This window comes from Hevea brasiliensis, chromosome 12, assembly GCF_030052815.1.
Source record: "Hevea brasiliensis isolate MT/VB/25A 57/8 chromosome 12, ASM3005281v1, whole genome shotgun sequence".
NCBI lineage: Eukaryota > Viridiplantae > Streptophyta > Magnoliopsida > Malpighiales > Euphorbiaceae > Hevea > Hevea brasiliensis.
In genome coordinates, this window is record NC_079504.1 from 16,696,516 (window position 1) to 16,710,640 (window position 14,125).

Here is a 14,125-nt window from a genome sequence, read left to right on the forward strand (position 1 = left end):
ATATATATATAGTAAGCGCAAGCATGATGAGTAGAATGGGCTGGTTGGAGTGGCTGGAATAGCCCAAACCAATAGTCTAAGAAGACCCTAAAATAATAAATTGAATTTTAGATTGGATATTGGAGTCGAGAGCATAATCCCTAATTTTTAAAAGAATTTTTAAAAATAATAAAAAAGTAAAGAAAACATTTTATATATATTTTTTATTTAATAGAGATCATAACTACTTAATACAACTGATGAACTGTATGACTCTCTCCGTTTCTCAATATAAAAATAAATGATCTCAAATTAAGTTGATGAAAAAATTCGAACTCTAGATATAGTCACTCTAATAATTATTTTATATTATTTAAACCTATTAAAAAAAATAAGAGTAATTCCAAAATTAAAAATAACATAATTTTTAACAGAAATAGCTACTATTTTTTATTATTATAATTAAAAAATTAGAAAAATAAATAATAAATAAAAATAAGCTTTAATTCAAAACTTAATTATTCTATATTAAATCCTAGGAATTTAACCCAAACATCTAAGAATATTAATGCATAACATAAAACTTAGCATTCATTAATATTTAGGGTTAATTATTGTACCAAAAAATATTTACAGTGAATTACTGAAAGAGTCCTTAAGTTTTATCATTATGAATTTTGATAATTATGTTAATTAATCTCTAAAATTTGATTTCATTAAACTAAATAGCCACTCTGTCAATTTTTCTCAGCATATTAACCAATCAAGTTAGTTAAATGCAAGAATTTTTTTTTATTCTTATAGTATAATTCATACTCTCTTCCTCTCCTCATCTCTCCCTTGTCTTTCTCACATTTATGTTTTCCCTCTCTCTCACTATTTATTTCTCTCTCATTCTCAACCATTTTTTAATAAGGATAATTTAGTCTCTTCATGACAGACTAACCGCAGCAAGTTTTAAAATTGATAGGACCATTTTATAGGCAGAATCGAATTTTACAGATTTACTAATGTAATTATTAAAATTAAAAAATTTTAATTTTATTATTATTATTATTGGGACTAAGTTTTAATAAATGACTATGACCAACAACAGAAATTTTCATCTTTTTTAGTATTCAAAAGTGCATTTTGAAATATTAGAAACTAATATAAAATAAGACTTTAAATTTAGGTACTATTAATTTTAAATTTCTTCCAGAAAAAATTAAAAATTTAGGCATTTGGCATAGCTCAAACACACCTCTAGAACTACTGAACCTCTTTTCTTTAACATTAGAGTTTCTTTGTTTTATGATGGCATGCTTCAATGTCTTAGCTATTGCCAACATAGCCTAAAAACATAATTTATCGAGTTAAATTTATTAAGAATTTCTTGGGAACTATATTGAATCAATGGAAGTCACCCCTCTAGCTACATATCAATCCCAATCCATTCCATATCTCATTACATAATAGGAACTCTGAAATATTTCATGGGGAAGTGATTACCTGACCTGTCACATAGATGCAGTTCAGGCATTTCAGGTGAAGAGCTTCCCTTGACAATGGCATTCATGGCAGAGTTACGCTGCTCGGGGCAAGTGCTTCTACGCTAGATTTATTGATTTAACATCCTGCTTTCTTTTAAGAGCAAATGTAACTGTTGATAGGCGATAACATGAGCAGAATTAATATTTAGGCTCTCTTTGTTTTATGATGGCATGCTTCAATCTGTTCCAATGTCTCAACAATTTCTTTCATGGATGGTCGGAATTTGGGTTCTTGTTGAAGACACTTAATAGCAAGCTGAGCTATTTGCGAGGCTTCCTTGTAGGGATATTTCCCCTCTAACCGGGAGTCCATTATTTTTTTCAACTTCCTTTTGCTTGATAGATATGGTTTCACCCAATCCACAAGTACCCACTGCTCTGTCGGACGTCTTTTATCAATTGCACGTAAGCCTGTTAGAATCTCAACCATAACAACTCCAAAACCGTACACATCAGCCTTTACGTACAAACGCCCTATTCAATCAGCATAACATCGATGTCATGGCAAAGCTTAAAGGCAGATTTATGTCAAGTGGCTTCAAGTAATTCCACGCTAACAAAGGTCAGAAGTTTTATGTAGATCATCATTTGACCATGAAGTCATTCAAGTTCCAAAAGTGCAAAAGAAATTAGTAATTACCTGTGGCAATGTACTTTGGGTCCATATAACCAGCAGTGCCTGAAAAACTTCTTGTGGCATGTGAAGAACTAGCGAAAGAACCCAAAAATGCCAAGCCAAAGTCTGAAATTTTTGCATTATAAGACTGAAATCAAAGGTTAGAAGAAGCATATGAATTATGGATCCCCACACGAAATTTTCAGGAAAAAGAAGCAATTTTATACATGTTCTTCAATGATTAGCCTTCCTTCTCACAATCACAATGTGGTGAAAAGAAAGGAAGACTGGATGATAAAGCACATTCTCAAGAGAGAGAATGGGGACAAAATCTTCATCATGAAGGATTAATAGAATTATTTCTGGTTGGAAGTCTAAAATATATAAAACTTTACCTTATCAAGAAGTATATTTGAAGACTTGAGATCTCTGTGAATTATTGGTGCATCTAGCGTGTGCATGTATGCCAGTCCTCGAGCTATTCCTAAAGCAATCTTAAACCTTATGTCCCATGGAAGTGGCCAAACGGAGCCCTCTGCACAAGCAGACACAAATAGCATACAAAGAACAAAATGAATGTTTACCTGTAGCAAACAAAAAATACACTTGTAGGAAAACTGTGATTCTGCTTGGGGGAATGTTAAGCAATGTTTCTTAGCTCTTACTTCCAAATAGTTGGTAATTTAAGCTGCCATTCTGCAATAATTCATACACAAGGAGGAATTTTTCATTCTCCAAACAGTATCCCAACAACTTCACAAGGTTAGGGTGAGAAAGCTTTCCCAAAATTCGCACCTCTGACTGCACCAAGATGGACAAAGCATAAGCACAAAAACAGAATGCACATATGACAGCTTATTACTTGAGTAAATTACAATTGATACGTTATTACTTGAGTAAATTACAACTGATGCGTAAGGAAATTGTTAAAACTAAGAAATAGTTCCCTGTCCCAGAGAGGGTTAAAAGAGTACTGATTCTACAGATCCAAAATATCACTGAACTCAGAATTATCTAACCACAATCAATATGGAAAAAAATGTGTGCTATCAGATAGTTATGCATAACACCACAATCAAAAAACTTTCTTAACCACACAAAGAGATCATTAAACTACAACACTATCACCTAAAGTGTAATTCTCAATTAGCTATGCAGGCAACGTATCAACAAAACAAATCATTTGATAAAAGGAACACACTTCATAATTCCATGTGTCAAGCAAATTAGATGTATCCTTTTAATTTCAGCCACAGTAAAACAATATGTTGGTAAGTTTGATCTTCATGATTCCTATTCTAAGTAACCATATCAAAATGTAGAATTATGAGTTTTCAGTTAATGCACTTGTCTTCCAATTATACAATTAGGCGAAAAAACATAATTTACATGAGGAACATTAGGGGAGAGGGAAGGAAGACAGCAGCATGAGGACCTGAAAGTTCTTTGATAAAATGACCAATTGAACTAAAGCTAATCAAGCAACCTTTGGATAATATTATGCCAAGAGGCCAATAAAATGTTTCCCTTTTACTAGAAGTAACTAATTCCTTGTAAATATTCAAATTTATTTGCGACCTTAACATAATAAGAATCTGATGGAATGCAACCCATTGTTCAGTAGCTGTAGCATACGTTCATGTTCTCAGGTTCAGCTAACAGCAGTTCCATAGGCCACCAAAAATTTCAAGCTAAATTTCATTCATTCATCCTTCCCTAACTATAAATATAATTAACAATTTCCATTTACGACTAGAGATTCTCATTTTGCAGTATTGTTGTCAAACGAAGCACAATAGATAAGCTCCATAGAGAAAATCAGAACCCACAAAACGCATGAAATTTTAAACACAAGGCAAAAGACATACCAACCACTCTTCAAATCCTTGCCTGCCCATAGTATCCAATTTCTTGACAGCGATGACCGATTTCTTTTTGCCCTCAGATGGCACATACTCCTTGAGCCCCCCTTTATAAACTTTTCCAAAACCTCCCCTTCCCAAGAGCATATCTCTTCTAAAATTGTGGGTGGCAGCCTTCAACTGTGCATATGTGAAAACTCTCAAGGTTTCACCAGCAATAATATCCCCATTAGAAAGACCCTCAAAATCAATTCCTTCTGAGGCTTGGCTGTTCTCAGTGGCATTATTAGTCCCAGGAACTGTTAAACTGGTACTCACTTGAGATGCCCATGTGAAATTGGTGCTTGCCACAGTCTGCCAGCTCCTGTCACTAACAAGAGATGTATCTGCCAAAAAAAAAAAAGTTAAGCAACAAAACTATTCAGCAATGTTAAATGCAATGAATATTCTGATTTACCAGGATTCAGACGGTCGATGGTGGTTGATATTGGTGGTGGGTCTGGGGATGGCACATCAGCAGGCGAGCTCCAGCAAATCCCCATTAATTACTTCTGTATCCTTTCCTTTCTTCCTTGCAGAATGGATAGAGGGAGAGGGAGAGAGAGAGAGAAAGATATGAGAAGTCATTGTTTGACTTGAAGTCAAATAGCGATTAGAAAGGAAGAAACCCACCCATCCATCAGCACTCACCCGGAATTTACTTGTGAACTTGCAATAATTGACGTTTCATACTTTCGTAAAGTGCAGCCTTTAACAGTTTGTCCTACCGTGCCGACTAAAACCTGTCACTTTTCTAATTTCTTTATGGATTTTTTTTATATAAAAAATTATTATTTACTTCTTCTAAAACTAATCACTTTGTCTACCAATTTGAAAAAGTTAATTAATTATTTCCTGGACCGTGTATTCTTTACTCCCCTGCACACTGTAAATCAATTTATTTTGTTAATTAATATATTCAAAGAGGAGAGAGTTATAAGACTTTTTTTTTAATTATAAAGACTAAATGAATTTAAACTAATTAATATATTTTTTAAAATAAATACCAAATAATTAGTTTTGTTACAGTATTCTCAAGTCAACAATTTTTCCCTTTGTGACAAAAAAAATATTCACTGATGAATAATTAGCTGAAATTAGATACAGACCAGTAATGACAGTGTCGTAGAAGGAAGCTCATGTAAGATCGTAAGAAAGAGTTTCGCCTGTGGCGAAATTATTTCATGTGAGAACAGTTCCAAGGCTTATTTTGAAATAAGAACTTGCAAAGCAAATAGGTTAGACAACAGCTGAGGCAAATTAATATGTTTGGGATAAATGTAACATTATAATCCATCAACTTAAAAATATAATATAAAATTTCATCAACTTTTAAATTTTACACAGTAAAATTTTTCTAACATTCAATTACTGATTTTTCAGTTAGGCGCTGATTTGGACAGTTTCAGTATGGAGTTAAGTCAGTATTTCTCTTTTTTCTCTTAAGTCTTGTGTAAATTAAATCTTTCTTCTCTTTATAGAGAGAATAATTTTTCACACGTAGAGAGAATAATTTTACACTTTGCATAAGAGAGAAGAGAGAAATATTGATTAAGCGCCATGCGGGAGCTATTCACATCAGTTTTTAACTGAAAAATCAGTAATTGAAAGTCAGAGGATTTTACTGTGTAAAATTTAAAAGTTTGGAGGGTTTTATGTTTCATTTTAAAATTGAAGGAATGTAGTTTTACAATTATATAAGTTCAGGAATAATTGTTGAAATTTATCTTAATATGTTGCCATCTTTTCACTAAGGCCTGAGAAAATTGTTTGCCTTTCAGGGGAACCTGTCCGTTAGAAAAACAAGATATTATAGGCAAAACCAATCCAACATTCTTTTTATATGAAAGTTTGCAAATCATGCCCTGCTTCTCGAGAGGGTTCAAAGATGGCGGGATTCAAACTTCTGTAAAATAATAAACTCAAAACTAGTAACTTCCTGAACAAGAAGAAGAAAACTACATGTATAAATTGAGAGAAAATCAAGGAAATGAAGAATAAATAGAGATTTTTTTTTTCATTATTTGAATTCATGCCATTTTTGTGTACAGGTTGTGTGTTATATATACGCTAAAAGAAAAATCTAGAATACAAGAGAAATCTAGAATACAAAATAATAAGAGAAATCTAGAATACAAGAGAATATCTTCTGCCAGCTATGCTTGCTCTAACTAATTTTCCAGCTATGCTACTTTACTAATCTTCTTCATCTAGAGCAACAAATTTCTTATGTGCACTGTTTACATTTCACCTTAATATGCACTGTTTTATTTTCTGGTAGTAAAGTTTAATAAACTAAATATGTAACATCCTCCCCCTCAAGCTGGAGAAGGGAGAGGATTTACCATTCCCAGCTTGGAGACAAAGGTAGGGAAAAGTGGGCAACCCGAGCATTTCGCAAAGATGTCAACGAGTTGGAGCTTAGAAGACAAATGCATGGGTTTAACAAAGCCTTTGAGTGTTTGATCCTGTACAATGTGGCAATCAATGTCGAGATGCTTTATGCATTAGTAAAAATAGGGTTGGCAGCTATATGGAGCGCTGCTTTATTATCACAGTAAAGATAGATGGGTAAACGGATAGGAAGATGAAAACCCGAAGTAGGTAGGACAAGCATTGAAGTTCATATACAGTCGAAGCCATGCTTTGGTACTCGGTTCGGTAGATGAGCAGCCAACAGTAACCTATTTCTTGATTTTCATGAAATAAGTGAGCTACCGAGAAAAATACAAAACCCTATGATAGACTGTCGGTATCAGTACAAGACGCCTAGTCGGCATCACAATTAGTAGTGAGGTGGAAAGAATTATCTACTGGGAAGAAGAGGCCTTTAGAGGGATAGCCCTTTAAATATTTTAAAACATGGAACGTAGCAACCCAGTGAGCTTGTCGTGGGTTTTGCATAAATTGGCTAAGCTATTATACTAAAAAGGTTAGATCAAGCCTAGTGAGGTTTAAGTAAAGTAAACGACCCACAAGTCTCCTATACTTATCAGGGTGTGGATGTAAAGGAGTAGAATCACCAGTTAGCTTCAATCTTCGTGGGAATGGAACAGAGGCTAGTTTAGCACCTGAAACACCAGCATTGTTGAGAATGTCATGTATGTGTTTCTGTTGGTGGAGATACATTACAGAGTCAGAGCGAGCAATTTCCAGGCCAAGAAAATACTTGGCATAGCAATGATCTTTAATAGTGAATTGTTTGCTAAGGAATGCTTTAGTATCAGTGATATCTGGTTTAGAAGTGCCATTGATGAGATCATCATTGACGTAAACAATGAGCACTTAAAATGAGTAAGCAGAGCCCTTGAAGAATAAACAATGGTCATGAGGAGACTGGGTGAAACCGAATTAAGTTAATTTGGCAGTGAATTCCTTATTCCACTAACACCCAACTTGCTTAAGCCCAAAAAGAGATTTGTTCACTCAATAGATTTGATTATTTTGAGCTTTGGTATATCCTTGTAGACAAGCATGTATAAATCTTCATCGATATGTCCACGGAGGTTAGCGTTGTTTATGTTTGGTTGGTGAATGGACTAATGTTTGGCTATTGCAATAGCGAGGAAGAGGCAAATGGTAACGAGCTTAGCCACTAGGGAAAAAATGTCAGTATAAACCTCTCCTTCTAATTGATTGTATCCCTTCGCTACCAATCTAGCTTTGTAGCAGTCAATTGATCCATCTGGTTTATACTGGATTCGGTATACCCACTTACTAGCAATTGGCTTCTTATGATTAAGAAACTAATCCCATGTGTGATTGCCTTCAAGAGCTGCTAATTCATTGCTCATTGCAATTATCCAATGAGGAGTATCCTTCTCTTGATCATAATAGACAGGTTCATGGGCCATTGATACAGTGGCAACAAAATCCATGTAATTCTGAGTAAAACAGGGATTAAAAAAAAAGAAAGGGAAAGTGTTGGTTACCTGAATAATCATCTGGACTAAGTGATGCAATAGGAGAAACTGGATATGGTTCACGAAACTATATATGAGCAACAAAATCATTAAGCCAAGTGGTTTTATATGTAATTCTATTACTTCTCCCTAGGATAGGAAGAGTCTCATTTGGAGGTGGGACTAATTCAAGGGACTCAATGGGTGTGGAAGACACAGTTGGAGATGTACTTGGAACAGTAGGTATAGGAGGCTGGTTTGGAATAGCAGAATATATAGTAAAAGGAAAAATCGGTAATGGACAAGAAGAAGAGCTTTAGGAAGGAGGATTTTGAAGGAAAAGATAAGTGGTTTCATGAAATTGGACATCTCTGGATACACAGATAGTGTTGGAATGTAACAACAATAGTTTGTAACCTTTATGTTCAGTAGCATGACCAAGGTAAACACATTTGTGGGCTTTAAGTGTAAATTTTGTTTTGTGAGGTTGCACATTTGTGGCATAACATAGGCATCCAATATTCTTAAGGTCAGAATGGTATGGAAGTTTTTGATGTAGTATTTCATAAGGAGATTTCCATTTTAGCAAAGGAGTGGGTAGTCTATTTATTATATATGTATCATGTAAGAGGGACTCTCCCCAGAGATTGTGAGGTAAACCAGATTGGAACATAAGGGCTCTAGCCACATAGAGAAGGTGCTTATGTTTTCTTTCAACCACTACGCATGCATTCTGTTGGTGTGCGTAGGGTGTAGTTTTCTGATGAATAATACCAAGGTCACAAAACATAGAGGTACAATTTGAGTTAATGAATTCAGAACCATTGTCAATTCTAAAGAATTTAACAGCAACTTGAAAATGATTTTTAATTAAATTGAAGAATTGAGATAAAGTGCTATAAACTTGAGTTTTATCTTGGAGTAAATATGTCTAGGTGGTTCCGCTATAATCATCAATGATTGTATGGAAATAAGAAGCTCTAGTGATGAATCGTTCTTTATAACGACTCCAAAAATCTAAATGCAGCAGATGAAAATAGGTAATACTAGTAATTTGAATTTTGGGAAATGATGGCCTTTGCTATTTGGCTAAGGGAAAATATCACACATGATGGATTCATATTTGTAATCAATATCAAGAACATGCATAAGTTTGGAAGAAGAAGCACGAACAAATCTAGTGTGCCATAAAAAGGAATATGCACTTTTATTAATATGGTTGACAGCAGTACAAGCTTTGTTTGTGACAACTCTAGTACTGCAATATACTGATTTAAAATTAAAAGATGGTGAGATTAAAGAACCAGAGTTGAGTTTGTATAGTCCCTTGTCCAGTCTTTTAATTGCAATCATAGTAGTAGTCCAGCGGTCCTGCAGCACACAATGATTAAGAAAGACGGTCACGAAAATATGAGATTCTTTAGATAATTGGCTTACTGAAAGTAAATTGTGCCTAAAACCAGGAACACACAGTACATGTTTTAAGGTCAAGTTTGGATGTAAGGTAATGGTTCCTATACTAGAAATTTTTAATAGAACCATCAGGTAAGAAAACTGAGCTTGATAGGTTTGGGTAAGAAATGTTATGCAAATTTGTTTATCAGAACACATATGAGATGTTGCCCCACCATCAACAATCCAGTCACCATGTCTATTATGATTAGCATAAGGTACATTATGAACAGCATTGTTACCTACAAATCTAGTAAAATCAACACCCCTGCCTCCTCCACTCGTTTACCTTTCATCACTTGCAAGATCTCTTGATGAATAAGAGCAGTAAGGTTTGCATTCCATTCATCTTTCTTAGCCATGGATTCATGTAAATTAGTTTCTGATGCTTTTGTGGGTGATTGAGTAGTGAGATTTGCAGCTTGTTTATTTTTCTTTGGTTTATACCAATTTAGATAACCAATGATTTTAAAGCAAGAGTCCTTATTATGGACTATTGCTGTGCAATGCTCACAAAACTTGTCCTCTTTCTTCCCTCCATCTTTCTTTTTAAATGATGATTTTGCATTGGTGCCACTGACATCATTTCGGACCCCTGATGTCTTAGCCATCATAGCAATAGAGTTGTCAATTGAATCAGCACCAAAAGTATTGACCTCCCTTTATTTAACACTCAACATCATAGAGTAAGCTTCATTTACTATGGGAAATTGATCCATTAGCAACAATTGATTTTTAACATGATCATAAGTACTATTGAGTCCTATCAAAAATTGCATTAATTTATCATTATCAAGCATCTCAGTTAATTCCTTTGATGCACCATAATTTGTAATGCCCTCACTTTAGGTAGTCCATATATTCTACTGTTCTAATGACTAACGTCCGTTCGGATAGTCAGAATGTCTGGAACTACACTTAAACTAGAGTGAGAAGACATAAATTGATTGAATAAAGACCAAGAAAAAATAAAAGAAATGAAGTGCAAGTAGGTTAAAGGAGCCGTGACTTCGGCGATGGGTGACCCTAACGGGAAGCGACTGTGAAGACAATTGCCAACCCTAGACTCGTGGAGAAACCCTTTAAGATAAATATTGGGACTTAATTGGGGGAAATTACGAGGTTTAAATGACAAGAAAAATGCCAAGAAAATATAAGAAAATTTATGTTAATATGTACAGATAATTGTAACTCGATGAACACAATGAAGGGCATTTTGGTCACTTCATACTCAGTGTTGAATTTTGACCTAAGTGTCAATTAAAAAGAGAGAGAATAAAACCTTAAAAATAAATTAAAATCATGAATTGTATTATGGAAAAAAGAAAAGAAAGAAAAAGGAAATAAAATTTATTTATGACATAAGCCTTACCTCATTATGACCTAAGCATAAGCAAGCATGATAACAAAATGACATCATTGAAAATTTCATGTAATTACCTTAGGATAAATATATATATACATAAGACAAATGACAATAATTAAAAAGCCATCTTCTTCCCTTGGGCTTCTTCTTGGCCGAACCATACCCAAACTCCCTTCCTCCATTGTTGAGTTCTTCAAGCTCATGAAATCTTATGTTCTTCCCATGATTTCCATAACTCCCAACACAAAACCTTAATTTCTAACATTGCTTAACAATTTGGGAGCAAAAAGGAGAGAAGAATTGGAAGTTTTTATAAGCTTGGGAATTCCTTGATCAAGATTAGTGCAAGATTTCCCTTACTTCTCTTCTTTAATCATACTAAGCATGTTGAAATAAGTTGGTATGACATGAAAATTAAAGAAGATGATGAGTATTTGGGAACCCTAGATTTCAGCAGCCATGGGAAATATGGGAGTTTAATGAATTCATGAATATAATTGTGTTTACTGGTGTTGATTAACAAGTAGATATGAGTAGTATGTTGATTTACATGTGTTATGCATGAGTTGAGAATTTGAAGTTAGGATATTGACCCAAAGTTTGGGGTTTTGTGAATTGATGCCAAATTAATATTGTTGAGACCATTTATTGACTATTTGAAGCGCTATGAATGTGATTGAAGTTTGGAAGTTAGGTGGAATTGAGAAATTGGGAGTGTTGTTTTCATGCAGGAATTTTGAATCTTGAGTCCAGTGTACTTTCCTAGTCATAAGTAGAGCTATGTTGCTCCAATTGGTGTAAGGCTAATTGAAAATGAAACTTAGGACAATTTGCCATATTTTTCAAGTAGAGACCCTACCTAAAAATTGAACCTAAAATGACCTAAAGTTGGCTTGAATCTGAGTAACCATATGCTGGACCTAGAAAAATGATCATATGAATAGTAAATATTCAAATGCCCATAACTCACTCTAGGAAGGTCAGAATGACCTGATTTTTAAACCGTTGGAAAGGATAGACATAGAAGCACATTTTTCATGAAGAGCACATAGCCCAGTTCTGACTCTAACCCAACTAATTTGCTAGACTAATTTAGGTCAATAATTCTGACCAGAACCAAAATTGACCTGAAATTTTGGACTTGGACCTACCGACCAGTCTTGGCAAAAATGCCATAACTTGGTCCGCAAAACTGCAAATGTAGTGAAAACAAAGCCAAATTTTCCATAAGACATAGAACTACAATTTTGGTGTTTTAACCAAAACCTAGAACCCAATGGAACTTGGTCAAATTGTTAGGACAAATCAGTATCCCAAATTCTGAAATTGAACTAAATAGCCACTTGACCCTAGAATAGTTTTTATACCATATCTCCCACTAGGAAAATCCAATTGGGATGAGCTAAACTGTTCTAGAAACTTAAGAAATAGAACTTCAACTTTGATTTAGAAACTTTCCTCAAATTTTGAGTGTAAGAATCCTAAATTAGAAATCAAAAACACAAACTTGAACCTAAAATCCTATAGGTACAGGGTTCATGAGTCCAGGTCAGTTAACTAGCCAAAACTCACCCTATATAACCTGAAAAATTATGATTCTTGAACTTAAGTGACCCTAAGACATAGGAGAACAACTCATATGAAAGTCATTAGGCATAAATATGACTGTAACATGTTCAAATGGTTGGACAAAGTTGAGATTCTAGAATCTGCCTGATTCTGGAACCACAAAGGATTAATGAATCAGTTTTGGTAATTTGACCATAAATTGAGTTATAAAACTCCAAATGACATGATTCAAAAATAAAAATAAAGAAAAGACATAGAGGAATAACTTCCATGGAAATTATGATTCTCGAACCTAAGTGACCCTAAGACATAGGAGAACAACTCATATGAAAGTCATTAGGCATAAATATGACTGTAACATGTCCAAATGGTTGGAAAAAGTTGGGATTCTAGAATCTGCCTGGTTCTGGAATCATAAAGGGTCAATGAATTAGTTTTGGTAATTTGATCATAAATTGAGCTCTAAAACTCTAAATGACATGATTCAAAAATGAAAACAAAGATAAGACATAGAGGAACAACTTCCATAGAGGAAGTGTGGCTAAACAGTGGCTACATCTTAACCAATTTGCTAGATGAAGTTAAGACACCAAATCTGGACCTTGAGAAAGGTTTATAAAATGACTTGTCATATGATATGGAATTAACTAAAATAATTTGCTAAACATAAAAGTGACATGAATATGCATGTGGGACTTATGTTTCCCATCACAAGTAACATGAAAATGCTACATGAATATGCATGTGGGACTTATGTATCCCATCACAAGTAACATGAAAATGCTATGAAATGCAAATAGTATATAACATGAAATAATGAAACTATAAGTACTTAATAATACTGTAACACCCCTACATGCATAGTCCTGTGTATTTTACTATTCCGGTGACTGGTGTCGATTCGAACAATTAAGAGAATTAGAACCATGTTTAAGTCATCTAGAAAAGCCCTGAATGAAAATAAATAGCCACTATATGATGATGAAATGAAAATTCAGAAAACAAAGCACAATGGGTTAAATGAGCCAGGGGTTACAGTGATGGGTGACCGTACTAGGAAGTGACTGCGAGGTCAGTTATGACTATATTTTCATATGGAGCATTGTGACACCGTATGCCTAAGAATTATTGTGAAGTTAGAGGAAATGTGAAAATCATAGAAAAAGATAAAGAGTCAGATCAAATTATTATATTGGGGTTCCGGAAGAAATACATAATTATTGATAAACCGAGTCAAACAGGCGAGGGGCAAATTGGTCAATTCACCCTTAGAGGTGACTCATGACCTAAATGTCCAATAAAAAGTAGGAAATTAAATTTATGAAAAATAAATTCAAAGTGAAGAGGTGAGTATGTGAAAGGAAAAAGAAAAGAAAAGAAAATCAAATTTTAATGGAATTATGACATCACTTACTAAGTAAGCATAATGTAATAAATTCAAATTTCTTAAAAATGGAAAAATGAGATAATTACTAATAAAAGAGACAAAAAAATTGAAAAGTCAAAAATTTAACTTCTTCCCCAAATTTTTGTCGTCCCTTCCTCCTCTCTCTTCTCTCATCCAAATCCTTCATTAAAGCTTATGTGGAGCTTCCCAAAACCCTAAATCCCACCATAAATTTCATGGTTCTTTGGATTAAAACTTGACTCTACACCTTGGGCAAGTGATTGGTAGCAAGAAGAGTTGGAGAAAATTTAAAATTGAAGAGTTTAGAAGAGCCCTCCTAAAGTTGAGTTTCCTACAAACTTAACTAAATAAATATTTATGGAAATTGATGTTGATTATGATAAATTTCACTAGGAAATAA

At 34.1% G+C, this 14,125-nt stretch overlaps 1 protein-coding gene across 1 annotated transcript; it reads right to left on the minus strand.

Moving 5' to 3' along the window:
* Nucleotides 1–1,309: 1,309 nt before the first annotated feature.
* Nucleotides 1,310–4,662, minus strand: LOC110648093 (probable serine/threonine-protein kinase PIX13). The gene is made up of 6 exons (XM_021802212.2): nucleotides 4,447–4,662; nucleotides 3,996–4,375; nucleotides 2,793–2,928; nucleotides 2,523–2,662; nucleotides 2,152–2,275; nucleotides 1,310–1,985 (listed from the first exon to the last, which is right to left on the minus strand). The coding sequence occupies exons 1-6, from the start codon at nucleotides 4,529–4,531 to the stop codon at nucleotides 1,657–1,659; spliced, it is 1,194 nt and encodes a 397-aa protein (XP_021657904.2). The 5' UTR covers nucleotides 4,532–4,662; the 3' UTR covers nucleotides 1,310–1,656.
* Nucleotides 4,663–14,125: the final 9,463 nt, after the last annotated feature.

What these genes read in the sequence shown, in the direction of transcription:
- LOC110648093 (XM_021802212.2), bottom strand. Translation starts at nt 4,531, where the DNA reads ATGGGGATTTGCTGGAGCTCGCCTGCTGATGTGCCATCCCCAGACCCA. An exon ending in AAATTACCAACTATTTGGAA is followed by an intron (nt 2,663 to 2,792) that starts GTAAGAGCTAAG and finishes CTGCTTGTGCAG; the next exon opens with AGGGCTCCGTTTGGCCACTT. An exon ending in CCCAAAGTACATTGCCACAG is followed by an intron (nt 1,986 to 2,151) that starts GTAATTACTAAT and finishes CTGATTGAATAG; the next exon opens with GGCGTTTGTACGTAAAGGCT.